We start from the raw sequence: 26664 nt of genomic DNA on the forward strand, positions 1-26664 counted from the left end.
GTCCCTGTGGGCAACAGGGTGCATATACATACACACAGGTGGCACATTCATATACATAATAAAGAACATTAACATAAATGCCAGCTGGACTTTGACCTCAGATTAATCTACATTAAGAAGAAAAACTGAGCCCAAGTTTACAGTTCTGAAAATGTTCCAGGGAAATTTTCCACTAAAATGATCTCAACTAAGTGTGCTACAATAGAATAGCAGGCACTGCAAATTTCGTTTTTTTTTTTTTTTTTTTTTTTTTTTTTTTGTTGTTGTTGTTTTTTGTTGTTGTTGTTTTTTGTAGATATAAGGATACATGAAGAACATTTTGTTGTTATGCGTACATGTTTTAATTCTGTTACACATTATATTATAAAATGTAATTACAAGGAACTTAATTTTTGACAGTGAAGAGCTAATTATGAAAAGAGAATTGTGTGCTTTCTGGTAGTTAATAAGCGGGCAGGGTGTCACGTATACACAGTTACGTGTAAAATGGTTAAGCCAATGGGCACAGTTTAAATGGCTGTTGAAAATCAACTCTTTTCACTCTGTTCTTTTCCCTCCATTTCTCCCACACAAGTGTTCAAGTCAGCTTGATCCTATTTAGCTATTCCACCCACGCCTTGACTCCCAAGTCTCTGTTTCTGTGTTGTTGATTCTTTCTTCCCAGTTCCCAGGCTGTGCCAAGTTTTCAGCCAGTCTCCCACCCCATGCCTAGACTTTAGGTCCATTGTGATCTGGATAGGTCAAGGTTTGCTGGCTGAACCTGAGGGTTCCCAATCACTTGGTCGCCCCCATCTCTGACGTTACTGCCACCCTTCCCCATGGTGCAGTCTGCATCCGGTTCGTCACACCAGAGCTCTGCCGTGACTCCCTCATTCCCGGTACTCCCGGTAGTGCTCCCTGCTTGACCAGCCTTGAGCTGTTTCCGCTTCCAACCAACCAGGCTCTTGGTATATGTTAGGTCTTTTACTTTTTTTTTTTTTTTTTTTTTTAAGTTTTGTCAGTCTTCTCTGAGGCTAGCTTCTGGAGATGCTTCCACGGTAGAGAAGAGAACGTGACTTTTTGAACCAGTTTTTCTGTTCTGTTCTTTTTTGTTTCAAGTACAAACAGTTTTGAAGTAACTGCGCTCAGATAATCTTTGCCTGCCTCTAACTGTATAGGCGGTGCTGCTTTCCTGGTTCTCTGATACCTACCATTTCACTTGCCATGATTTAATTAGATAACACTGGCTTGCCAACAACATTGTTTGAAATTTAGGTATACTAACATTGAATAATTACAGGTTAACTTTATTGCTAGCCCAGTAGTGAGCAGATCATCAGTAACCAGTCCTATCAAGTATTTCAGAGTCAGTGATTGGTCAACAGGCATCTGTCAGTCAGTCCATTCATAGGCAGCATGGTGTGTTTGTGTTGCTACCTTGGCGACCAGGGTTATGCCTATGTGACATTCTATAACAGTGGGTAATTGAAAAGGCAGCTGATTGATAAAGCAAGTGCAGAAATGAGCAGAAAAATGATAGTGCTGCAATTAAAATTCAAACAAAAATAAAGATGGTGTTTTTGAGGGCGTGGCTTGTGTGGGACTGTTGACCTTACCACAGTTTGATGGATGAAGACAGGAAGGCCGGGGAATGGTGTGAAGACTGCTGCATGGGTGTATATGAGGAGAGTGGTTGTACCCATAAGAATGGGGAGCCCCAGGAGAAGTGACAGTAAAATCATTAGTGAGGGGTCACAGTGGGATAGCAGTGTGAACTTAGGAAGGAAAACCAGTCTTCACAGCACAGAAACAATCTTTATTTTGTATTGTAGGTTATGTAAAGGAGGGGAGGGGAGCAGGCACATAAGTCTAAGCTGCTTTAGATGGACTCTACAGGACAGACTTCAGTTCTCCACCGCCTTAGTGTTTGTGCTTACAGTGTGTGAAATATAGATTAGTAGTTCTCCTAGCTTATCCTCTATGTGGATAGTTTACGGCAAAAGACATCTGGGTGATTTGAATAGCTGCACACTGATTGCCTTTCTGTAGCATCACACATTTATGTCACCATATAAACAGTTCCAGAGAATCCCGTCAGTACCCTTTTCTGATACTCTATTCTGTTCTTTTGTCCTTAGGGCGTTACTATTTACGTCTTCCTCTGATAATTCCCCACTTTTATGTATATGCTAATAGTTATACCAGGTATGTGGAAGACTATATATATATATATATATGCTTACATATATATATATAGTCTTCCACATACATATATATATATACATATATATATGTACATACACACATATATGTATGTACATATATATGTATATATACATATATATATATGTATGTCATATATATGTATATATATGTATGTCATATATATGTCATATATATATATATGACATACAAGTATATGTAAGTATGTACAATACATCAGTGGATACATGAAACTGGAGTAGTACTGGACTCTATATCTGTATCATCTCTATAGTTTTTTTCTCTCTCTCTCTTTCTCTCTTTCTCTTTCTCTCTCTCTGTCTCTGTATCCTCTGTATACCAGTCTGTCCCAGAGGTAGCTCTTACTCTTCCCTTGGTCACATAGCACTTTTGGGCACAGTCCTTTCTCTGTGAATGCCTAAGTGCCCTGTGAGCTGACATTTCAGGGTGCTTTGAAGGCAATGCCAACTTGAAAAGGTGGGCAGGGGATTGCTTTGTGGGTTATTTTCCTCTTTGTCTTCTGGTCCTCCAAATTTGTTATTGACCTTAGGGCTTTCAAGCTCAGTCTACTTCATTTTAAAGGCAGGAATCACGGGGAGGGAGAAGGTGAGAAAACAAAAACCCTGGAAGGAACCTTGAGAGATTGGTACAGTTGAGCTTTCTACTTTTATAGATGCATAAACAGATGTGTAGAATTTATGTTCTACCCTGGAGCTCACACTGCCAGCTCCTGGCAATGTTGCAGCCCAGTGGTCATCCCCGTGACCATGCATGGTGCATCTGAAGGTGCTGTGATAGGTTTAGGCTTGAGAGTTCGTACTTAAAAGAGGCCTGGAGTGTTCCTAGACGGCAATAAGAAGTGAAGTCTCTTAATAGATTTTTTTTTTCTTTTAAGGATTACAACTTTCTTCCGGCTAATTCCTTTGTGTGAGCCAAGTGTTTCCCTCATTGCGTTAACTTTGGATAATTTAGAAAGTTGCTGAGTGACATTTATCACACTCCAAGAACACGACTTAAAGCACAAGTGTGTGGTTTGAAATGTTCAAAAAGTGAACCTGTTTCTGTGATCAGCTGCCACATCTGGAAACACCTTCACTAGCAAAGTTAGAAGCACTGAAAAGGATGAAGTTGGGGGAGTAGGAGGACTTTAGAAGACTCTAACGGTCTTTTCTCTCCTTACAGGTTTTGTCAGTATGTGTGCTAACAACTATTCTTGGTTGTATATTTGGGTTGAAACCAAGCTGCTCCAGAGAAGGTAATTAATGCTGTGAGGTTCTTTGTGCCTGTGTACCTATGGATATATATGGGTATGTGTGCCTATGTGCTTCTCTGTGTGTATATGTCTGTGTGTGTTTCTCTGTATGTGCATATGTGTACACTTACATCTGTATGTATATGTGCATGTGTATTCAGCATTATGGTATGATTGAGATAACTGTAACTTTCAAGTCCTGTGCCTACTTCACAGATGTTGACAATTTCTTAAGTTTGATGCTGGTTTAAGCATTCTTCCTGATGTCCTATCTTATTTTGGCCATACAAAGTTTTTTGTTTGTTTGTTTTTTGTGTTTTTTTTTTTTTTTTTTTGCTTACAAATTTTTATATTAAAATGTGGAATAGAATCTTTGACCAAAAAACCCAAACAAAACAAACAAACAAACAAACAAACAAACAAAAACAAAAAACAAAAACCCCAATTCCTCCCACCAAAAATCCCATGAAGACATGGCCAGAGGTTCCTCCAAGCCCCAAGGAGTTAGTTGCTAAAGCATCTCTGGAGGTTGCTAGGAGACCAGTTAGTATCCCTAAGGGACCAGAATCTCAAGAGGACTTTAGATATTTCTGCCATGCTAGTTTCAAAGTAGTAATGAAATCATCACACTTCTAATTATGTTTTTCTGGTATCAAGAACAGGTTCTACACAACACTGAAAAACCACCATGTAGATAATGAAAACAAGCCACAGGCAATTTCAGTGGTCATTCTTTTGTTTCAGCAGTGTTTCCCCCTGTACCCCATATGGTAGGATATTGGTCATCCAGTTTTCAAGACTAAATATATTTTTGTCCTGTTCAATTATCCTGCTATTATAATACTACCCATCTAAATGTTTAGTGATTATTTGAAATATGCCTATTTTACCTGTCTGGTTAGGACACCCTAAATACACTCAAGCTTAATGCAAATGAAAAGGTGTGCTTTTGTATTACTTAAGCACTTCTTCATAAAATGAACTAATTCACCTCACATCAAAGAAACTATTAGCCATTTTAATCTGAGTTCAGGGTAGCTAGCAGATGCATATGAAGCGACAGCAGTTACTGTGGCACCACACCCTGCCCCCTTCCTCAGATAGTTTAGGGAAGTGAGTTTCCTCACTCTAGTTTCTCTTTGTAAAATTGCCTGGTTTCCAAGTGACAAATGTATTACACTCCATGGTGGTGGCATCTTGACTCAGGTGTGCCTTAGCTGGTGCATGCTTTGTAATTGTGTGATTGACAGTACCTGACTTATTCATAATTTTCAGTAAAAAGTTGCAAAGGCCGCTGCTTCGAAAGGACATTCAGCAACTGTCGCTGTGATGCTGCCTGTGTCACCCTTGGGAACTGCTGTCTGGATTTCCAGGAGACCTGTGTGGAACCAAGTAAGTGTGGCGGGAGAAGGGGCGGGGTTATAGGGAGGGGTGGAGTCACGGGAAGGGGCGGAGTCACGGGTGTCAGGAAAAGATCTCCCAGGAAGCTGTGTAGCTCCCTGTCTGTGGTTGGATTAACTCAATTTTTTTTTTCTTTTCTAGACACCATTTATTAGGTTTTGTTTGTTTGGTTATTGAAACAAGGTTTCACTATGTAACCCTGGACATCCTGGAACTTGCTATGTAGACCAGGTTATACTTGAACTCACAGAGCTATTTCTGCCCTGAGTACAGAGCTCAAAGCATATACCCATCATACCCAACTTAGATTTTCTTTTTCTACTTTAGAATGTACATGTTTTCTACTGTAGCCTTTCCCTTTCAACACTTAAAGAAAAACCTTCACTTACTTTATCTCTAAATTGTGTATGTGTTTAATGTGTGACAAAACTTTATGGCTTAATTTTTTTAAATGTCCCAAAAGAATACTTTAAAAATGTGAATATTTTCATTATGGATCTATTAAAGAAAGAATTCTTGCCTATTTACTGAACATTTTAAAAAATAAAACCATTGAGACAGAAAAAAAATTGAGTCAAATTTAGGGGATTTTGTTTGTTTGGTTTTGGTTTTTTTTTTTTTTTTTTTTTTTTTTTTTTTTTGACACAAGAGTCTTGTTCTATAACCCTGGCTGGCCTCCAAATTGCCATTCTCCTGCCTCTGCTTCTTGAAAACTAGAATTATAGTCGTTTACTAGCGTGCATAGTTCTAGACTAAACTCTGAGAACCCTGGCAATGGCTGCTGGGACCAGCCAGGGTTTTCTTATGCTTGTACAATGATGATAGTGATGTGCCCAGTTTAAAAACAATGAAATCCCGGGTTTCTAGTGAAATAGTACCAGTGTGAGCCTGCCTGTTTGCCATCTGTCAGCTCAGAAAGGCTGAGCAGAAGCAGAATCTCAGGACTCAGTTATAAAATGAGTTGCCGTCTCTTATCCTCTTGTCCAAGATGGTGTTGATTTTACGAATGTGTTGAACCGTAAGTATTTGTTTGTTTGATGCTGGTGTCTAGCACACATATGGACTTGCAACAAATTCAGGTGTGGTGAGAAGAGGCTTGCCAGATTCGTGTGCTCCTGTGCAGATGACTGCAAAATCCACAACGACTGCTGCATCAACTATAGCTCGATGTGCCAAGGTCAGCTTCCCTACACTGGTCTCTCCTGGAGCCTGGCATCTTCCAGGACCTTTGGGGGGTTTTTACATCACCACTGCCTTTCCTAGGAGAAGCTGCATTCATTGTCATTACAGGAGCAGATGTGTTGATGGGCCAGTTCCATTTGCTGAAAAGGACTTGTAAAACTTACATTACATTACATCATGAACGTGTGATGTCACCCAGCTGAATGATAGTCACTATCTGTACAAGGTTGACCTTATTTTACCCGAAGCCAATTTTCGATTTTTTTTCCTACCACCCTCCTCATGCCATTTAGATGGTGTTTGCAATACTTAATACTGTACTTGAGTAAGGATCCTGTTCCAGTTCTAGCCAAGGTTTCCTTGTAATAAAGGAGCACAGTCTTGGCCATGGTTTGATGAGACCAGGCACATTCAGGGTGGAATGGCTGGAGACCAAAAATTACTTTGAAGGATGCTAACAGTGTTCTAATGTTTTTGCTCAAGAATTATAAGGTATCTTGAAATCTCTAACAGAACTTGAGTCTAAATGTGAGGGAACTAAGCCACCAAAGTACCAATTGTGTAGAGAGTCTGGGACAGGCTATACATTCTGGCTGAAAATACTAAGATTGAGAAAACAGGAATGATATCTCACAAAGATGGAATAGTCCCTGTATTTCATGGAGACAATCTGAATAAGTTGTGAGGATATTTCAGTCCACCAATACTAAGTCCCTTCTATTAAATTGCATAGTGTTTGCACATAACCTGTGCATATCTTCACACATACCTTAAATGCTCTTCAATTACTCACAGTACCTGTGAAATACAGGAACTCTGTAAATAATTGGTATACAACACCACTTGTGAAATCGAAGTGTAATGTTCAATACAGATGCCATTCAAAACAATACATATTTTCAATCCACAGTTGGATGAATCTGTGGGTGCAGAATATTCAGAGACAGGGGGATGTGGAGTATATTTGCATCCTGCAATTTTGTTTTCTCCTGTTGACTGTTATTTTGAAACAGAATAACGCTCTATATTCATGGTATTTGTCTTCTGTCAATATATCCTGATGTCTGTTTGTTTTGCTTTGGGGATCCCTGCTGCTGTGTCTAAAAACACTGCATTCTTGCCATTATCAAGTACGCTAACTTTATTTTTTGAAAATATTCCAGAAGAGAAGAGTTGGGTAGAAGAAGCGTGTGAAAGCATCGAGACACCACAGTGTCCAGCAGAGTAAGCTCATGTCCCAAGACATACATGTTTTTCCTTTTTTAAGAAGGGTCTTTTTTTTCTCTTTCTAAACTAAGTTTAAAATAGTAATAAATCATTGGCTAATTAAACATTTGCTTTCACCAGACCATGTTTGCTGCTGGTTCTCCAGAAGTCTGTGGTATGATCCTCACTCTGGAAGCTAGTAGAAGGAGACACACCATGAGTAATAGTGGCTGTTATCAGCGAGCGTGGTTGGTGTGTTTGTAGCCTTCTATGGAAGAAAGCATCTTGGCTCTAGTTTGGAGTTTTTGGTGTTGAACTTGTAGCAAATTATAGTTCTTTAAAAAAAATTGTTTGTAATTGTATGCAGTTTTGGCATAAATAACATATCCATGGGAGAAAGTTACATGAGTTTTGCAATTCATTGGTGTCCTTTTTTGAACTATTCATGTCAAATTACTCTCTCTCTCTCTCTCTCTCTCTCTCTCTCTCTCTCTCTCTCTTTCTTTCTTTCCTTAACTAATTATTTCGAGACAGGGTTTCTCTGTGTAGCCCTCACTGTCCTGAAACTCCCTCAGTAGACAGGATGGCCTAGAACTCAGAGATCTGCCTGCCTCTGCCTATCTAGTGCTGGGATTAAAGGCACATGTTGCAGCCCAAGCTGCCCCACGGTGGGTGCCAAAAATGTTGAGAACTGCACTACACCACGTTTGGGGGCCAAAATGTCTTGGACCATTCTGTCAATGTTGGAACCTGCACTGCCAAAAGCCTTGGGGACTAACTTGTTAGCCCACACTGCCCCAAGCAGCTCCGGTCTGCTGGTTGGGGTTCAGCAAGAGAGAGAGTGAGGACGGACTCAAAGAATGGAGACCAGACAGAGTGTGATTCAATCCTGTTTATTCTTCAGTCTCTCTTCCTAGTCCAAGTCCCAAGTCTTGAGTTCCTAGTCCCTAGTTCCTAGTCCCCAGTGCCTCCAAGTTCCAAGTTACTTTTTCCAAGTGCTAAGTGCCTAATGTCTAATTCCAAGCTCTTCCTCCAAGTGCCAAGACTCAAGTGCCTACTACCTAATAATAATCTCTTCTTCCAAGTTCTTTAGTCCAAGTGTCTTCTACCTAATAATTCCTTCTGACTGCTTCTTGCCTTTTATATATCTCACTTCTAAGCCACACCTTTAAGTCACACCTTTAAGTCATGACCTTAGGTCTTGTCTCTAAATCTGATCTCTATGTCACACCCTCAAGTCACACACCTTTAAGTCTCACACACCCAAGGGAAAATCCTGGGTATCTAAATCAAGATGTTATCAGAGTGTGCTCAGCCGTTGTAGGCTATTGTAATCAAGTCTCTTGTCAGGGTATATGGCTCAAGATGGCTAATGGATGATAGCCACCTTCTGTCAGCTCCCCACAGGCATGTACCACTACCACCTTGCAGAAATACATGTATTTTACCAGTTTAAAGTAATGTCTTTCAGACTCTAAAATACTTTAAATCTGTATTTTTATCTTATTTTGTTCATGTGTGTATTTATTTTGTCATACAACTTTTTTTTGTTTGAAACAGTAGTAATGACAACAGAAACTAAGTCTAAACTAAACAATTTCATCAGTAGAGAGGTTTTTTTGGGGGGGGGTCCTCTCTAAGCTGTTTTATAAATGCCAAGATATACTAATATTTTAGACTTGCTCAATATTTCTTTCTAAATGTTAGTCATTGCTTTAAAGTTAATGTAAGATCTTTACTGGAAAATAAAACTTCTGTCATAATTTAGAGCATGCTATTCTGGGAAATTTTATGTCAGTGTATTTACCTGGTGTTCCACTCACCCGGATTTTCATTTTTTTTTTTTTGTTGACTGATATAGTTTTGTGCAGTAACTGAGACCATACACAGTTGATTATAATTACCCAGGAGGGCTAGGTCATCAAGAGTAGTTCCTGAGAATTGTACAGCAAAGTTATTCCTTTGGTATGGTTGCTTTTAGGTCTGGATGTTTGGTTAAGATGGGAGGGCTGTGAAGATAAGAGAGAGAAAGCTCACTCACCCTCAGATTTTGAAGTTCTGGGAAACTGTAGGAAAAGTGTTCACTGTTATTTAGTTATTTAGTAATGCAACTTTTCTACCATCCATTAGTAAAACTATCGTGACTCAATTTCTGAGCCATGGCTGTTTTTTTTTTTTTTTAATCTATAGCTAGCTATCCTCTTTTGCTAAGTATACTTGATACGTTGTTTTATGCCCTCTTGGGCTTTCTGTGGTACACACCTTCTGCGTCTCTCTGTGAACTCATGTTTCAACATTCCTAGTCACTTCGCTGTTTAAATATGGGAACACTGTGTTTCTCACACTTCTGCACCATATACTTATCTCTTTGAAATATACTGAACTTAAATACATCCAGGGATGCAGCTGATGGGCATAGCGCATGCATAGTATTAGTGAGGACAGATCTGGGCTCGATCCTCAGCATATAAAAAGAAAGCAACAAAGCCTAATTATAGCATATGTTTTATGTCTAATGAGGTACCATCTACTGAAGGGAAGACAGAGGTTTGTTCAAAAAAGAATTAATAAGAAAGATGTAATTTATTTGTCAAATTTAGTTTCTTAAAAAGTGTAAAAATCTTATAATATGACATTATCATTTGACCAAACATTTGTAATGGCAGGAATTGTGATTGAAGTTTCTGTGTTCAAAAAGCTCAAAATAGTATGAATTCTTATAAATATTATTGATAATACGTATATGTGAATTACTCCTTGATAAAATATGTGTACAAATATAAATGCGTAGAGGTTGTTCTCTTGTCTTGCTGACTTTTCAGATTACCTCAGTTGCATGCTGACCTCACTGAGAAACGTTCCACTGAGTGTGGAGCCAGGGAGAGGGTGGGACCAGGGAGAGGGTGGGACCAGGGAGAGGGTGGGACCAGGGACAGGGTGGATCCAGGGAGAGGGTGGCGCCAGGGAGAGGGCATCTTCATTAGATGTGTCTTCATTTTGTGTCTTTACACAGTTTTCTTTTTCTCATTACCAGATTTGAGTCACCCCCTACTCTCTTGTTTTCTTTGGATGGATTCAGAGCTGAATATTTGTCCACCTGGGGTGGACTTCTTCCTGTCATTAGCAAGCTGAGTGAGTAACTTCAGAGTTGAGTACTGAGGGGTCATGACTTCGGAGATGGATGAGGGAAGGGGGATGTTTTTGGAAAAGTACTGTGAAGCCTCTCACTGTTTTACCAAACTTCTTCATTGCAGAGCAGTGAACTTGTGAGACCACTAGTGTTGATATTGTAGATCTTGGAAACTGCCCCAAAATACTTCTAGCTTAGTCGGTTGTCCTGGTATCTTAACCCTTGACCATGGCTACTCATATTTATTCTTCTTAAGAATTTTAGGAAAATATTTACTTACTTCCTAAGTTTTCATGTTAAAATAGAATTGAGAAAGCTGACAATTTTGGAAACTAATATACAACTCGTGTAGCCTACTAGCCTCTGTTATCATTTGGGTCAAATTGAATATCCATTCACTTTTGTGTTTTATTTTTTTGAGATGTCTTATGTAACATAGGCTAGCCTTAGACTTCCTGTGTAGTTAGAGCGTCTTGAATTCTTGATCTTCTTAGCCTTACTTCCCAAGTTCCAAGGTTATAGGCATGCCCAGCCATGCCCACCTTCAGTTTCTTTATCTTAAAGCTCTCATTGAATGACTATCCTCCAAACTACTGATGAGCTAGGATGGTTTTTATCTCACTGTCATAAATAAAGGCTTAAGTCTTAACTTTAGTGAGTTAGCATCATTGTTGGAAGTGGGAGATCACAGTGGATGTGACACCTGTTAGACTTTGTTAGCTGTTACTGCTCAACAGTCACTATCCTGTTCTCCATGCCCAAAATAGAAGGAGATATGCACAGTTATTGTAGTATTCTGGAATTCTAAAATAGCTCTTAGACAAATACATTATATCAGTTTAAACCTTAAACTTACTCTCAGTAAATGCATATATATATATATATATATATATATATATATATATATCAATCATTAGGCTGTATTGATTTAACATTTTCTGTTTTTAATGTCTGCCTGGAAGATAATCTTTTCAGTAGTCACTTGGCATAAATCAGGCCTGTGGACTTGGAAGGTGTTAGCCAGCCCTCTGTCCTTCCCTGAGACTTATCTCTGTGGTACCTAACATGGTCCCTGAATTCAAACTTAAGAAGCTGTCGGCACTCATGTGTGACATTTAAACCAAATCAAGGCTTAGCTAGCTTAAGGTACAACACTGGGTAACCAGGACTGTTGGGGCTTGTGGCATGACTCAGAGCCCTTATGTATGCAGACACATGTCAATCTGGGGACTATTTTCAGATAACACATTTCAAGCGCTGGGGTCAACAACTGTATATTCCTTTCCCGAGAGTAGACAGTGGGGAAGAGTGAGACACAGGGATGGATCAGGAGAAGGTCACCAGCATCTGACTCCTTGGTTCCCTTTGACATGCCTTTTGTTTTTAAAGTAACTAAGGAGCTCATCCATGGGTGGCTGGTTTGTGCTTATTTATAGCCAGGGACAATGTCACCTTAACTACCGTGTCGTGTCTTCTTAGTCTTCATTTATGGATTTAGCTGAGTGCAATCACTTTTCCCCTACTCTTACTGTTACTGAGCTATTTGAACACTAAGTACTAGACTCTTCCAAGCATTAAGTTAGTACATCTGTCCAACTATTCAGGCAACTGATGATTGTAGGATACCTGCTTACTTGGCTTAATCACTTTGCTTATTGTTTTTCTAACAAAGAATATAAGGTCTGGAGTCGAGGCTTAGGTGGTAGAGGGCTTGCCCAGCATGCATGAAGCCCTGGGTTCAGTTTCCAGTACTGTATAAAACATGTATAATGGTGGACAGCTATAATCCTAGCACCGGGGAGGTGAGGGCAGGAAGCTGGAAGTTTAGTTTCTCCCTTGCTGTACACCAAACTCGATGCCAGCTTGGGTTACATGGAAGAGAGGAAAAGAGAAAGAAACAAATAACACATTTTATTTCATTTTAATACTAAATTTGTAGTGGTTGTGTTACTTTGGACTCATTCTGAATTTTGATCTGGCTGTGTGATATAATTACTTTATATGATATGTCTAACAGCAATGTCTGTTACTGTTTTGTTTTCTGTCTAGAAAACTGTGGAACATACACTAGAAACATGAGGCCTATGTACCCTACCAAGACATTTCCCAATCATTACAGCCTTGTCACAGTGAGTAGGCATCCGGGCATTCTGTGTTGGGACCAGGAAGGTGTAGTTGAAGGGCATAATTCAACTTCAGATGAGGCTGAGAGAATTTGCTTTGGAATATGAACTATAATCTGCGATCGATCTTTCCTTAGGGACTTTATCCAGAATCCCATGGCATCATCGACAACAAGATGTACGATCCCCAAATGAATGCTTCTTTTTCGCTTAAAAGTAAAGAGAAATTCAACCCTTTGTGGTACAAAGGGCAGCCGGTAAGCTGCTTGTTGTGGCTACTAAAACAGTTTATTATTCATACTTATTTTAATCAGAGAAAATTAAACTGCTTTCGTAGGAATTTCAGCAATGTTTGATCTCCCTTGTGTAGTGCAGGCGACTGTTGACAGTCTCATATATATGTATGACTGTGAAGTTTGCTTCAGAGTTAGGTTTGGGTTGTACCAAGGCTCTTTTTCCCCCAGGCTGAGCCTTCTCTCCTGAAGTTCTAGTTGTTTGACATAATAGTTTTTATTACTTACTATTTACCTTTATATGTTTATGGTGCATTGTGTGATAATTTGATGTAGGTACACACCACGTAATGATCAAATTAGTGTTCTTCATATTTTCAGCTTCTTTAACATTTAAATTTCTTTAATATTTAATTAAAAAAAATTCAAAGTAATGCTAAGGGGATATAAATGTTAACTACTATGGTTTGGTAGCATACCTCATATACAAGATTGTGGCAGCCTAACAGCTGGACCTTGAGAACACTGTGTCACTGAAGGAGAATGCATTGGTACTGTTGTCTGTCTCCTTAGAGGTTAGTATCTTCATTATCCAACCCCCTTCCATTGTCTTTGCCAGATTTGGGTGACTGCCAATCATCAGAATGTCAAGTCCGGCACATACTTTTGGCCAGGATCAGATGTAGAAATTAATGGGATTCTACCAGATATCTACAAAGTGTATAATGGGTACGCACGGATGAACTTTCCCTAGGCTTCGTAACGTAGTACAACTTCTATTTCTCTTTACTCTTCCTTTTATTCAATCCTCAGTTCCAACACTTGAATGACACTCTGCATTAAAGATCTTCTGAAGAAGAACTTCTTTAGAGAGTCTTAGACGGTACTGAATAGAAAGTGAAATCAGATGAACAGTTTATAGAAACACAAAATGTGTTTTGATCTTGGGCAGTGTTTTTTTTTGTTTGTTTGTTTATCTGTTTTGGTTTTTTGTTTTGTTTTTAATGAGGTAACACTGGGCATGTTAGTGCAGGACTGTAATTCATGTAGCAAGGCACTGAGGCAGGACGGTTGTGTTTCAGGCAAGCCTAGGTGGCAGAGTGGGATCAAGGCCAGTTTATGTGAATGCAAGGTCATCCAGAATTTCATAATCAGACTTGGTTTCAAATAAAACAAATAAAAATAGCATAGAAGGAAGGGAGAAGAAGAGAGAGAAAGAAGGGGGAAGGGAGGGAGAAAGAGAGAGACAGAGAGAGAGAGAGACAGACACAGAGAGATCACAGCGGAAACAGTTCTGAGCATAGAGGTGCTATGTATTTTAACTCTAGAAAGTAAAAGAAGAAGAGAAGGAAAGGACAGGTGCATTAAAGAATCTAGAAACAGGATGTACGGCATGGTGAGGTCTGGAACATTGTTTAAAAGAAGATTGTTGTATCTCTGTGCTTCCATCTCTAAATTGCTTTAATATATTTACTCTCTAACAAAAGGGCATATTAGATGGGCTCTCTGGTTGATTTTCAAAATTGTACAAACACTTAGGGAGGACTTTCTTTCATTCATTTTAGCAAAAGTACCAAAGTAGTTTCTTTTATACTTTGGAAATTTATGATTAGAGAGCCATACAACATACCGTACCTGAGCATGTCAAAAATACTCACAAATCCCAGCCTAGCAAGGGATGCATCTTCCTTGGTCAGCTCTTGGTACCATGTGTTCTGTGTGGCTCACGGAAGGCGAGTGTATGGTCTGTTCTTGTCTCAGCTGCTGGCCATAGTTTTTATCTCATAGATTGAGTGATGGGTGAGATACGAGGTGCATCCCACTAGCCTAGGCGAACCTACAGATTAGTGAGGGGCAGCCTAGATTTCCTACATGTAGTAAAGGGCACAGTTGATGGTTTGTGAGGTGAGCAGGCTTTGGAAGGCCTATGTTCACAGAACCCAGTGACCAGAGAATTCAGAAATAATTTCACTGAAGGAAAGTTGACTGGAGGATGGTAGTCTGCTTTCCAGTCACCAGTGAGCAAGTCTTTCAAGACACCAGTTTTTCATGTGACAGTGGCTGTTCTCAACTGAATGTATAATCCCTCAAAAGAAGACAAGAAACAATTTTCTAAGCCCAATCACATTTATTTGTATAAAGTTAAATCTTGGTCTTCATTAGAAAAGCAAGTTTAAGTTTGAAAATAACACCTTCCTGTGTTTGTTGTGTTGGGGTGGGGGGAGTCTGTGGGGCAGGGTCTTTCTTTATAGACATCAAACTACAGTTCTGCATCAGTTTCCTGGTATTGGAATTACAGGATGGCAAATAAATTTCAAATAATTTCAAATGCAGCAGATACCTCTGCTTGATCTGGTATCACTTACTCCTATTTTCAATAAGAAAAAGATTTACATTTGACATAGTTATTTCAGATTTGGTTTAATTTGCTTATCCTCCATTTTAGGTCAGTGCCATTTGAAGAAAGGATTTTATCTGTTCTTGAGTGGCTACAGCTTCCTAGCTATGAAAGGTATGTAGGCAGTCTCTGGGACAAGGGCCGCTTTGTTTCATAGACGTCATGTGCTTCCATACAGACTATAACAAAGTTGTGGTTTGCTCTGGTGACTTATATTCAAAGAAACTGGTCAACAATTACAGCTTCATTCTGAAGAACCCCAAGCCTGTAAACAGTTCCTCAGAGTTTTAGGGATGCTACCCCCAGTGCTGTAGGGTTTTTGAATCAGGATCAACTGTTGAATTATTCTTTCCACTGTTTTTCAATGTGTTCGTAAAATATTACATTTTGATACTGTTTGATTTAGACCACACTTTTACACTCTGTATTTAGAAGAACCAGATTCTTCAGGGCATTCACACGGACCAGTCAGCAGTGAGGTAAGTTCATTCTTTTATTTATAATCACTTCATTAAACTTAGTATTCTTGAAGTGGACTTCAAGAACATTTCTGTAAGGTACTGTGACTTCTGGAAAGAAAGATGTTGTGGTTTTTGGAAAGCATGTTACACAAAATTCTACGTAACCAAAGATAACAATTTAAACAAAGCAAGAACTGAGCTGACAGAACTGGTCTTGCTTACACTTTTACAGTGCTACATTGAACTTTCATTAAATCATGTCTTCAGCTCTGAATCTTGTATCCTCTCTCCATAATCTTCACATCCGCTTTTTGCCTTTAACCTGAGCGCTCTATGAGAAGTCTTTAAGTATCTAAGACTCCAAATTTCTGTGGAAATATCCTCTTCTTACTCTTCTTAGCAGACACTCTCCTGACTGTGAGCTATGCTTATAATGGAGCTGGGACTTCAAAGCATGAAAGACACTATCAAAAGGGAAGAAGCAGGCAAACAATAACTATTTATATTAGTTGCTGTGACACTACAGATGGGAACCAGTCACCTATGGAGTAAAGATCATAATGTGTCTTGTTTGACCTGCTGTATTTTAGAAATGTAGCCAGTTCCTGGCCGTGGTCACTGTAGCTTAAAGCAGCACGTCCCGCTTTCTGAGTTCATGTCACCGTCACATTCGCATGCTGTGGCATAGGGAGAGCATTAGCACACAAGGCGACTTGAACTTCTTCCTCCCTGCATCTGTGTTCTGTTTTCTTCTGACGCATGAATTCTTTCCTATGGCCTGAGACATGAATGGAAATACAGACTAAGGACTTGGGAATCCTGTTGGACATAGGATGGAGAAGAGGTGTTATCAGGTCTATTATCTTTCTTCTCCTATGTGTCCAGAAGACAGACTACAAACCCACTGTCTTCCTTAGTAATAAACCCTTCCCCCACATTCCCACTAATTCCCTGTCCAGGGGATGAAGGATGGATAGTTTATGAGTCTTTAGGATTCTATATTGCTTGTCCAGATGGAAGCTTGGTCTGCTATGTCTACCGTGAGCTCTGTTTTGAGTAGTCATGTCTATGCTTCTTGGTCTAAGTGCAAGATGGTTGCTAAATGTAACAATAGGGAAGAGGCAGCAAACCCCTCTCCCCACACATACGCACTTGAATTTAAGCCTCTGAGGAGACCATCTTTCCTTGTTTTTCAGCTCTGTGCTTGGCACGGACTTAAACCCTTTGAAAGAGAGATACTATTCTGCGCTGCTTTCATATCAGACAAAAAAGGGAAATTAGTCCTCAGCCAGGTCTGTTTCTGTCCTTGGCAGTCTTTCCATCCAGATGTGTGTCCAGCAGCTCCATGGCAGATAGCAGCTCCACTTTACCCAGCTCCGACTCTGTCGTCCGTAAAGCAGACATGTTCCATGCTAGAGGCAGGGTTATGAAGAAGTGTGGCCAGACTGGCCGTCTCACAGCAGGACCAGAGAAACTCTTCTCATGATTATTACTATGGTTTGAACAATTGGCTAGGCATCCAGTGCAATTTCCATTATTTTACTTATTAATTTGTATTATTTCACTGGTATGTAAGACCCATGACACAGTCAGTTTGGCTAAAAACCAATTGTTTATTAGGTCGCATAATTAAGATCCATGCAACCCTGTTGGATTTGCTCATTTTTCTCCTTTTTTCCTAATGTATTCTTGTTCTTGATACTACTTTAAAGCCCACTACTTTTTCAAATCCTACCAATCAATTCTCTTCAACTCTCTTAGTATTACTGGCACCTGAAAACCACTTCAATATTTAAAACTTAAAATCCATGTCATTTGGGTGTCTTCCTGTGAGTGAAGGATCATATTGAGGGGTCTTATCTTGTATTACTGTGAGGTGTAAACGCTGTAAGTGAAGATATAGTACAGAGAATATAGGCAAGAGCCTGTTTGTGTGGCTTTACAGTGCACCAGGAAAAGAAAATGCCAGAAAGCAGGTTACCCAAACCCATACCCATTCCGTAGCTTTGGAATATCAGTGTACAAAATAGATGCATTTTGTAAGAAAATAAGGGTCTCCATTCCTGAGAGTTGTAAGGTGTTTTTTTTTTTTTTTTAATTAAATAGAACTGTATGAAGCATTTATGGATTAATTTTAACCCCTTTGAAAATCAGGAAACATTGTGCTCATAACAGTGACCATTTAAATGATTAAAAAGATTAAGACAAAGTTGTTAAGTGGGAAGTGAAATATTAATTAAGAATGCATTGGCTTCTGCCCAGACACTGCAGACTTGAGTGGGCATTTTTTTGTTTGTTTGTTTGTTTGTTTAATCGAATCTAAGGGAGGAACTAGCTAATGGTAACCCCAGAGTATATAGTTAAATAAATATACAATCTGAACCATTCGACTCTTGATGATTGGCAGAGGTTTTATGATCCTGACCTGTATTAGTTTAATGTGTATTTATCATAGGTTATCAATGGCTCAATGCCCTTCCTTCCCTCCTTCCCCTGTTTCCCTCCCTCTATCCATCCCTCCAATCCTCCCTTCCTTCTTCCCTTCCCTCCCTCTCTCCCGTCTTTCCTTTCATGAGACTGTGATTATGTAGAAATAGCTTTAGCATGGAATGCATCATACACAGCTGCTTGCCCTTCCTAGGTCATCAGGGCCTTGCAGAAGGTTGATCGCATGGTTGGCATGCTGATGGATGGCCTGAAGGACCTGGGCTTGGATAAATGCCTGAACCTTATCCTCGTTTCAGATCATGGTAATCTGAGTTCACGCATTTACTCTGTGGATTAAACAGTGTGTTTTAAAGAATTCATTCGATTGATTCCTGTTTCGTTATTTTTACTCAATGTTGTAGATAAAGCCTTTTGCTTTTAAATGTGATTTCTTAGAGGTAGATTTTAGGAAAAATACCTTAAATATAAAATGTAAGTAAAGCATAAAATTAAAGAAACTTGTGGATATGGTCAGCCATAACATATCTTTTCTCTGATTTGATAAAATTCTACACTAGTATTGAAAGTACTAAAAATAATCTCCAGCATTAAATTTGGGTAACTACAGTTTAGGTTTAATTGGGACAGATTCTTATATATCTCTTCAATTCATTTTAGTATGATAAATCTGATTTTGGAGGTGGTACATATTACTTTTTTTTTTTTTAGTTTCCCACAATACATTTTATTAAGAGCTTTAACTTAATTATCACCTGTGTATACACTGCACCACGGTGTGCTGTTGGAGGTCAGAGGACAACTTTTGGGAGTCAGTTTCTCCATCCACCATGGGTTCTGGGGACAGAGTTAAGGTTGTTAGGTTTGTAAAAGTGCCTTTTCCAGGTAAGCTACCTCACTGGCCCCCAAAATGAAATTTTTGTGATTATGTACAGCTTTGGGGCTACAGAGCACTGTCCATACAAGAAAGTAGTAAATAGGCTTTTTCTGGTTCCTTTTGTTAATATCGCTTGGTTTATTTGCTTCAGAAATAGTCGTGGACTGCTGTCTCAGGAAACAGTCCTAATACTGTATGCTCAGGGATCTCCTCCTTCAGGAGTGTACTCCAGTTTAATATGAGGTGTTTTGAGGTAAATTGCCCTCTTCAATTGTGGAGAGACATCCGGCTATGCTCATGTGGTGATTGCATAAGACACCAGGAAGAAGGCACATTCAGTTAATGACAAATTGGGGGATAAAGGAATGGGAGGTGTGGATAGGTTGGAGAGATGGCTCAGTGATCGAAGTGCTAGCTGCTCTTGCAGAGGACCTGGTTCAGTTTATAGCACCCACGTCAGGAGGCTCATATCATGTGTAACTCCAGTTCCAGGGATGATCTATATCCTCTGGTTGTCTGTGGGTACCTGCACACATGTCATATGTATATTTATGTGTATGTGTGTGTGCATATGTATACATTCGTACATATATACATACATATACATATATATATGCAAACTCATGTAGGCACATGCACATATGCATACATAAAATAATAAACATTTTAAAAAGAGAAATATAGAGAAAATGTGCACCTAGCTGAAACTTTGTGTCTTATCAGATGATCAACTAATATGAATACTAAATTATATGTGTCTAGACAATCAGTTAAATTCTGGAGGTATCAGGTGGCTGAGGCAGGCAGGTCTCTGTGAGTTCAAGGTTAGTCTGGTGTATGTGATGAGTTTCAGGACTACGGATAGACATCCCGTCTCGATAAAACAATAAGAGACAAAAACTGATTCTGGAAGTGAAAGAAACTATGCTTGACGTATTATTTTCTTTCATCATGTTGCAACATGTATTGTGATTTAATTCTTCCAGGCATGGAGCAAGGCAGTTGTAAGAAGTATGTGTACCTGAATAAGTATTTGGGGGATGTGAACAATGTTAAGGTTGTGTATGGACCCGCTGCTCGACTGAGACCCACTGATGTTCCGGAGACATACTATTCATGTGAGTGAAGCTATTTGCTAACTTTAGATATCACTGGAGACAATTTATTCCTCTCCATCAATACATGTCAGCCCGAGGAAAGCATGGTGAAGTCTCCACACAGATACTGACTATCATTGGAGTGAAGATAGGGTAACCATTTACCAACTATATATTCTTTGACCAGACACTATTTGGTGATCTTAATATGATTTTATATTACAGTATATAGTCTGATTACTTTTACACACTGCTTATGGGAAATTTTTAACTATTTTTTTTAAGCATTAAATAATGGCATTCCATTACAATAACCCACCATTTTAGAATATTATTGTTATGAAGAGGAATGCAATGCAGGAAAAATTATTCACTCGATAGGCAATCAATTTCTTTACTAAGAAACAACTTCCCAAAGCAATAGCATGCACCTTTTGCATAAAGAGAGGCATCTTCTCTCTCGACCACATTGGAACATAAACCACCAAGATATCTTTAAAGGTATTTATTACTTTGCACAGCAAGCTCACTTCATAACTGTCTCTGATCTTCAAGGCCCCCTTTCTGATTTCCATCTTTGGTTTTTGTTTATCTTTTTGACACAATTATTTTTGATATCATTGTGCAATGGAAATATAAATGTGTCTGAATTATCAGAATTGGGCTAAGTTTGGGTTTTGCAATGAAACAAATTTCAGTAGAGATGGTTGAATACTTTGCTGCTGTTATCCTCTAAATAATACAGTCTTATAATCGGATGCAGCTCACTTACTTTGTATTCAGCATTATAGTAATTCAGAGATGAGCTAAAATAGACAGGAGATCATGTAAGTTTCATACAAGGACGACCTGACTTTGTAGGGGATGTGGCCATCTGAGAATGGCAGTATTTGAAGGAAGGCCCTAGAAACATTTTTTTTTTCATGGATTCTGAGGCAAACTCTTCCTGGTTAATGGCCTGTTATAAATGCGTAGACTGACATTCTTGGGTGACATTCAGCACAGGGTGGTTGAGGTTGACAGACTGAGTGGTGTTTGGCAAGTGTTTGAGCTTTTATCCACAACATCATTTCAGGTAGGACTCCAGATCTCCCAAAGTAAAGCAAAAGCTGTGTATTAATTTATCTATATGCATACATATGGATTCTTTTGTGTAGGTAATTTTCTTAAATGTATGTGACTAAGTACAGAACTAAAGGGATTTTTAGAAAACTAGACAGTTGCTGATATATAGCACAAACTGCAGTGGGAAAATCTAACGGACTACCCACTTAAATCCAGCCTTTATGCCACTCTACCTGCCTCTTCATTTGTGTCTGTTGCATTTGAAAATCTCATTGCCTCCTCTACACTGCAACTCACTTCTCTTTAGAGACTGCTTGCTAAGTTTGGAATATGTCTTCCTAAGTACTTTCTATAATGGATCAGAAACTCATCTTTTTATTATTACACAGAGAAGTTAGGCTGGAACTGGATGGTTGGACAACAGCTGATGAGTCAGGTGGATGAGTGGGCAAGCATATGGTTGCACAGATGGATGGGTCGATAGACAATATATTAGTTTCCTTTTTATATAGCAGTGTGACATCATTTTTTTGGTACCATCAGGACAGAGTGGTACCTAAGGACTTGTCTGCTCTTTTTAGTGCCCATGCACTGATGTAAGAGGAGCTTTTTGAAAGCAGCTTTGGGGCTGTTGATGTAGCTCCATTGGCAGAGAACTTGCTTAGTTTGCAACCCTGGGTTTGATCCCCAGTACCACACGAATTGGGTATAATGACACATGCCTGTAGTCCCAGAGTTCAAAGACATCCTCATTGCATAGTTTGAGGCCAGTCTGGGCTACATGAAATCCTGTTTCAAAAAAAGAAAAGAAGAATGCACTTTGGTATCTCATTGATAAGTTTGTGTGTAACAATATAAGGCTGTGGCTCTTGTATTATTTTTACTGTTAATTGTAGCATATCATTAACTTTTAATTCTTTTGTTTGTTCCTCCAGTTAACTATGAAGCCCTTGCAAAAAATCTTTCTGTGAGTATCTTAATTTTTCATTATTTAGTTATTGCTATTCTTGGTAATACATGTGATATGGGTCATGGTTTACCATTGTGCTGCATGTCTCTAATCTTGGTTTTGATTTGGTTTATACTAAATGTATCTGTTTTTAAAATATATATTTGTCCTAGTCTGATATATATCATATTCAAAGGAATGCATATTTATATACATTTGTGACATATCATATATGATAACATTATATATATATATATATATATTTCATATTTGATACAGTCTAAGTATTGAAGAATTTTGTATAGCTGCATTTAACGGGCATGTGAAATTAGAACCTTAGTTGTAACCCCACTGTAACTCAGTGACACTCTAAGAATCCTAGGTCTTTTGCTCAGTAGTTACTATAATTCTCAATTGAATAGTTCCAATGACTATTCAGGTCCCACGGCTAGCAAGAAGCATTAGTTTCCTAGCTGCACCTGTGTCTTCAAGTCAGCCTGGTAAAATGCTTGTGAGTAAAGCCTACCTGAAGTTAAGGGGTTTTCGAGATATTTATGCCCCAAGTGATGTAAGAATAATGGTTTGGTTCTGTTTTGCCTTTTGCTCTATCAGTGTCGGGAACCAAACCAGCATTTCCGGCCTTACCTGAAACACTTCTTACCCAAGCGGTTACACTTCGCTAAAAGTGACAGGATCGAGCCACTGACCTTCTATCTGGACCCCCAGTGGCAACTTGCATTGTAAGTCATGAAGACACTCTGGGCATATGCAGCCTGACATAGTATCCACTATGGGGAGGTCTGGCGCCTTTCTAACAGTACATGTAGGGTGTTCTTCACTCTAACTTTAAACTCGAAACGTGTTGAATTGGATAACGCTTGTCACTGTGAGCTGCTGTTCAGTTCACTGTAGGAACTTTGATAGGAACCTGCACTTCGTTTTGCATTCAATCTCAACTTACAACAGTCTGGAAAGTTTACAGGTGTTACATAACATTTCCTGGGGCTGAGCGATCAGCTCTGACTAAGGCTGTTGCTTTAACTGCTCACATCCACGTTGCTGGCTTCTAACGATCGACATGAATGTATTACCCACACCTCCGCAGCTCTTCAGTACAGTAATTATTCCTAACTGTCCCTCCAAGTCCAGCAATTGTGAAAGCTCTCTTTAACAAGCACGCATCTTTGTTATACATAGCTGCTCCTTCCCACTGCCTTATACCAACCCATCAGGAAACCTCAGTTTGTGGGGGGTACTCACCAAAATAGTTGCATGATTGATCATATTCATATCTCAACACTTGACCATTACATTATTTTGGTGGCCACCCACAAAACCATTAATTGTGACAAACATCCCTGCTGAATAATACTCGAAGCATCGAAACAGTTCAGTCAACAGTTACACCCTCTTCTTTTCTATTACAGAGCAAGGCATTTAGTCCAGAAGATGCAAAATGGGCCAATCATTACACTCGGGGGATTTAGTATATAGTGACTATCTGAATACTATATATGAAGGCTAGGCATATAGCTCAGTGATAAAGTGCTTGCCTAGCACTTCTAAGGCCCTGGGTTCAATCCCCAGTACCTCCAACAACAGCAAAATACTATATCTAAGTATTATTATAAATCCATCATTATTGAGGTTTTATAAATGACCTAAAAGAGAAGTTGGAACCAAGTGGAGTGAATATTAATGCCATTATTATTTTAAATCACAGTCAGCATTCCAAGACTTTTCTATCTCTGTGCTAAGGCTTGGTCACCTCAGTCTGTTTTTTTATGAATGGATCAACTCTGAGCAAAACAGTATAAAGAATAACACCCAGGAGTTTCAAAGCAAGGTGGCTTTATTTAGTTTATGGTGACTTAACAATAGCCACTTGTTCTTCATGAATGAAGATTTCAGTGTGGGTGAAGTTTTGTCCAAGGACTAGAACCATATTACTAATTTCCATATGTCAAAATTTAGGAATCCATCAGAAAGGAAATATTGTGGAAGTGGATTTCATGGCTCTGATAACCTGTTTTCAAATATGCAAGTGAGTAAAGCTTTTATACTCCACTGATGGGATTCATCTGAAGAAAGCCAGATTTAAAAAAATCTGAGTCTTAAAAGAACAAACTGAATGTGTAGTGAAAGACAGTTATTGAACTTTGGGGGGGGGGGAGAATTAGAGAGTCTGTTAGAGTTTGTATTCATGTGTCTGTGGATGTGTGATTTATTAGCCACCTTCCTAAGTGTCTAGTGATCATTTTGAATAGATCTGAGCTCTGTGAACTATTTTGGCTCGTGGTAAACATCAGTGATTTCAGGTGATCATGTTTATGATGTGACAGGAGATACCATGTGGCATTTTCCTGGCATTTAAAATTTTTTTTCTGAATATAGCTGTAAAAATGATCAAAATGTTTCTCCAGAAAGCACTCTGTGAGGTAGACAGTGTGAGTTTACACTCCAGCTCTGGGGGATAGGATACCCTCTCTGGGCTCTGAATGTCCCCACACACAGGTGACATATATTCATTCACATAGACACATACATGGAAACACAAATTAAAAATAAACAATGAGTCCCTTTTATGAAAAGAACATTTAAAACTCAGAAGTCCACCATAAACCTACCAATTCAAAAGTCATGGATTTCTATGAAGTTTGTCCTATTTCACAGATGAAAAAACGATTTCATCAATCACTCTGTTCTGACTATCAAGTTAAAGATTATAGTAAAAGTAATATTCTAGGTATCTTCATACATGATGAAAATTAAAACAGTGCCCAAGACATCCCACTGGACATGATGGTTCCCTTCTTATCTTATATTGACAACTATATACATATGTGTGTATGTGTGCATATGTGTGCAATGCATATAATATAAAGTTTTGACCGGCTACATGCATAACTGAATTAACCTGATAATCTTTTATATTTCTGATGAATTCAGGCTCTCTTTATTGGCTATGGACCTGCCTTCAAGCATGGTGTTGAAGTTGACTCCTTTGAGAATATTGAAGTCTATAACTTAATGTGTGGTAAGTGTGAGTAGCCATTCTGACAAGTGTAAGATGGATGTTCTTACAGAAGCCCTGAGCTTGGTTTTCAGCGCCTGTGCTGGGTGGCTTACAACCACTTATAACATTAGCTCTTGTGGGACAAGTGAACTTTGGCCTCTGTTGTCACCAGCATTCACATGTACATACACAGGCTCACACATACATATGATTAAAAATAAATATAATCTTTTTGTTTGTTTGTTTTTTTGAGACAAGATTTCCTTCTGTAGCCCTGGCTGTTCTGAAACTCACTGTATAGAGCAGGCTAGCCTTAAATTTGGAGATCTGCCTGCCTCTGTCTCCATGTGCTGGGATTAAAGGTGTGGGGCATATGCAACCATGTGGTTAAAAGTAAACTTTTTTTTTGTTTGTTTTTTTGAGACAGGTTTTCTCTGTGCAGCCCTGGCTGTCCTGGAACTCACTCTGTAGACCAGGCTGGCCTCGAACTCAGAAATCTGCCTGCCTCTGCCTCCCAAGAGCTGGGATTAAAGGTGTGAGCCACCACTGCCCAGCTAAAAGTAATCTTAAATAAATGAAAAGTTCAGGAATTTTGGTGGCATAGCACTTGTGTCAGGATCACAGCACCGCATTTGGGGTGGAGAGATGGTTCTATAGTTCTTCCAGATGAGTCCAGCTCTGTTCCCAACGCTGCCATAAGACAGCTTACAAACAGCATCTAACTTGAGCTGCAGGAGATTCAACACACTCTTTTGACCTCCACAGGTCACCTACATTCACATGCACACATGTGCACATACGTGTTGCACTCACATGCATGCATATACGTACACGTACAGCTTTTATAGAATAATTATAATAAAAATAATTATATATGGGTAAAAGAATCACAGGTTCCCATAATTAAAAACCAAGCATGTTCTATCTTCATTGTAGTTAAACAGAAAGAGAATCAAATATATCAGATTTAAAACAATGAAATGAAACTTGTGGTACAAATCAATTTGTGTGGTCTCGAAACGTCTGGTTAACTCTTTACCATCCTTGGGACTGTGCAGATTTATTAGGTTTGATCCCAGCTCCTAATAACGGAAGTCATGGCAGTCTCAACCACCTTCTAAAGAAACCCATTTATACTCCAAGTCATCCCAGTGAAGAGAGCTTCCTGTCCCAGTGTCCAACCAAATCAATATCCAATGACCTCGGCTGCACATGTGACCCCTCGGTGAGTACGGCCTCAAAACTTAACATTGTGTGTGTGTGAGTGTGCATCTCTCTCTCTCTCTCTCTCTCTCTCTCTCTCTCTCTCTCTCTCTCTCTCTCCTCCCTCTTCCCCTCCCCCTCCCCCTCCCCCTCTTACTGTGTGTGTATGTGTAGAATGTATTATAGAAAACACAATTAAAATGTAGAAGTTGATGTAACTTGTTTATTAAGCGTATGTATGCTTACTTTTAAATCTAAGAACACATGCAGACCATTTCTTAGACATCCCCCCATCTACCTTCTGTATCTTTAGCTGTTTGTATTCTCTGGGTGTTATGGCCCCTCGAGGGCAGGTGGGCCCAATTTTGAGCAGAGCAAACCTATGTCACTGAATGTTTCTTCTCTAAAGTAAGGCCCAACCCCC

At 39.2% G+C, this 26664-nt stretch overlaps 1 protein-coding gene across 2 annotated transcripts in view; it reads left to right on the plus strand.

The window, feature by feature from the left end:
• Enpp1 (ectonucleotide pyrophosphatase/phosphodiesterase 1) overlaps positions 1-26664 on the plus strand; it is a 60870-nt gene that overhangs the window by 21946 nt on the left and 12260 nt on the right. The window contains exons 2-18 of one of the 2 annotated variants that reach the window (XM_076928028.1): positions 3385-3457; positions 4730-4846; positions 5907-6032; positions 7201-7261; positions 10278-10375; positions 12423-12502; positions 12634-12753; positions 13349-13458; positions 15176-15241; positions 15534-15606; positions 18230-18338; positions 19897-20028; positions 22008-22039; positions 22634-22761; positions 23996-24065; positions 24971-25058; positions 26096-26262. In XM_076928028.1, coding sequence (XP_076784143.1) covers positions 3385-3457; positions 4730-4846; positions 5907-6032; positions 7201-7261; positions 10278-10375; positions 12423-12502; positions 12634-12753; positions 13349-13458; positions 15176-15241; positions 15534-15606; positions 18230-18338; positions 19897-20028; positions 22008-22039; positions 22634-22761; positions 23996-24065; positions 24971-25058; positions 26096-26262 — 1650 coding nt within the window. Of the gene's footprint in view, positions 1-3384; positions 3458-4729; positions 4847-5906; positions 6033-7200; positions 7262-10277; positions 10376-12422; positions 12503-12633; positions 12754-13348; positions 13459-15175; positions 15242-15533; positions 15607-18229; positions 18339-19896; positions 20029-22007; positions 22040-22633; positions 22762-23995; positions 24066-24970; positions 25059-26095; positions 26263-26664 lie in introns of those variants that run through there. The other variant, XM_076928029.1, reaches the window with a different exon arrangement.

Source organism: Arvicanthis niloticus, chromosome 30 (genome assembly GCF_011762505.2).
Source record: "Arvicanthis niloticus isolate mArvNil1 chromosome 30, mArvNil1.pat.X, whole genome shotgun sequence".
NCBI classification, from domain to species: Eukaryota; Metazoa; Chordata; class Mammalia; order Rodentia; family Muridae; genus Arvicanthis; species Arvicanthis niloticus.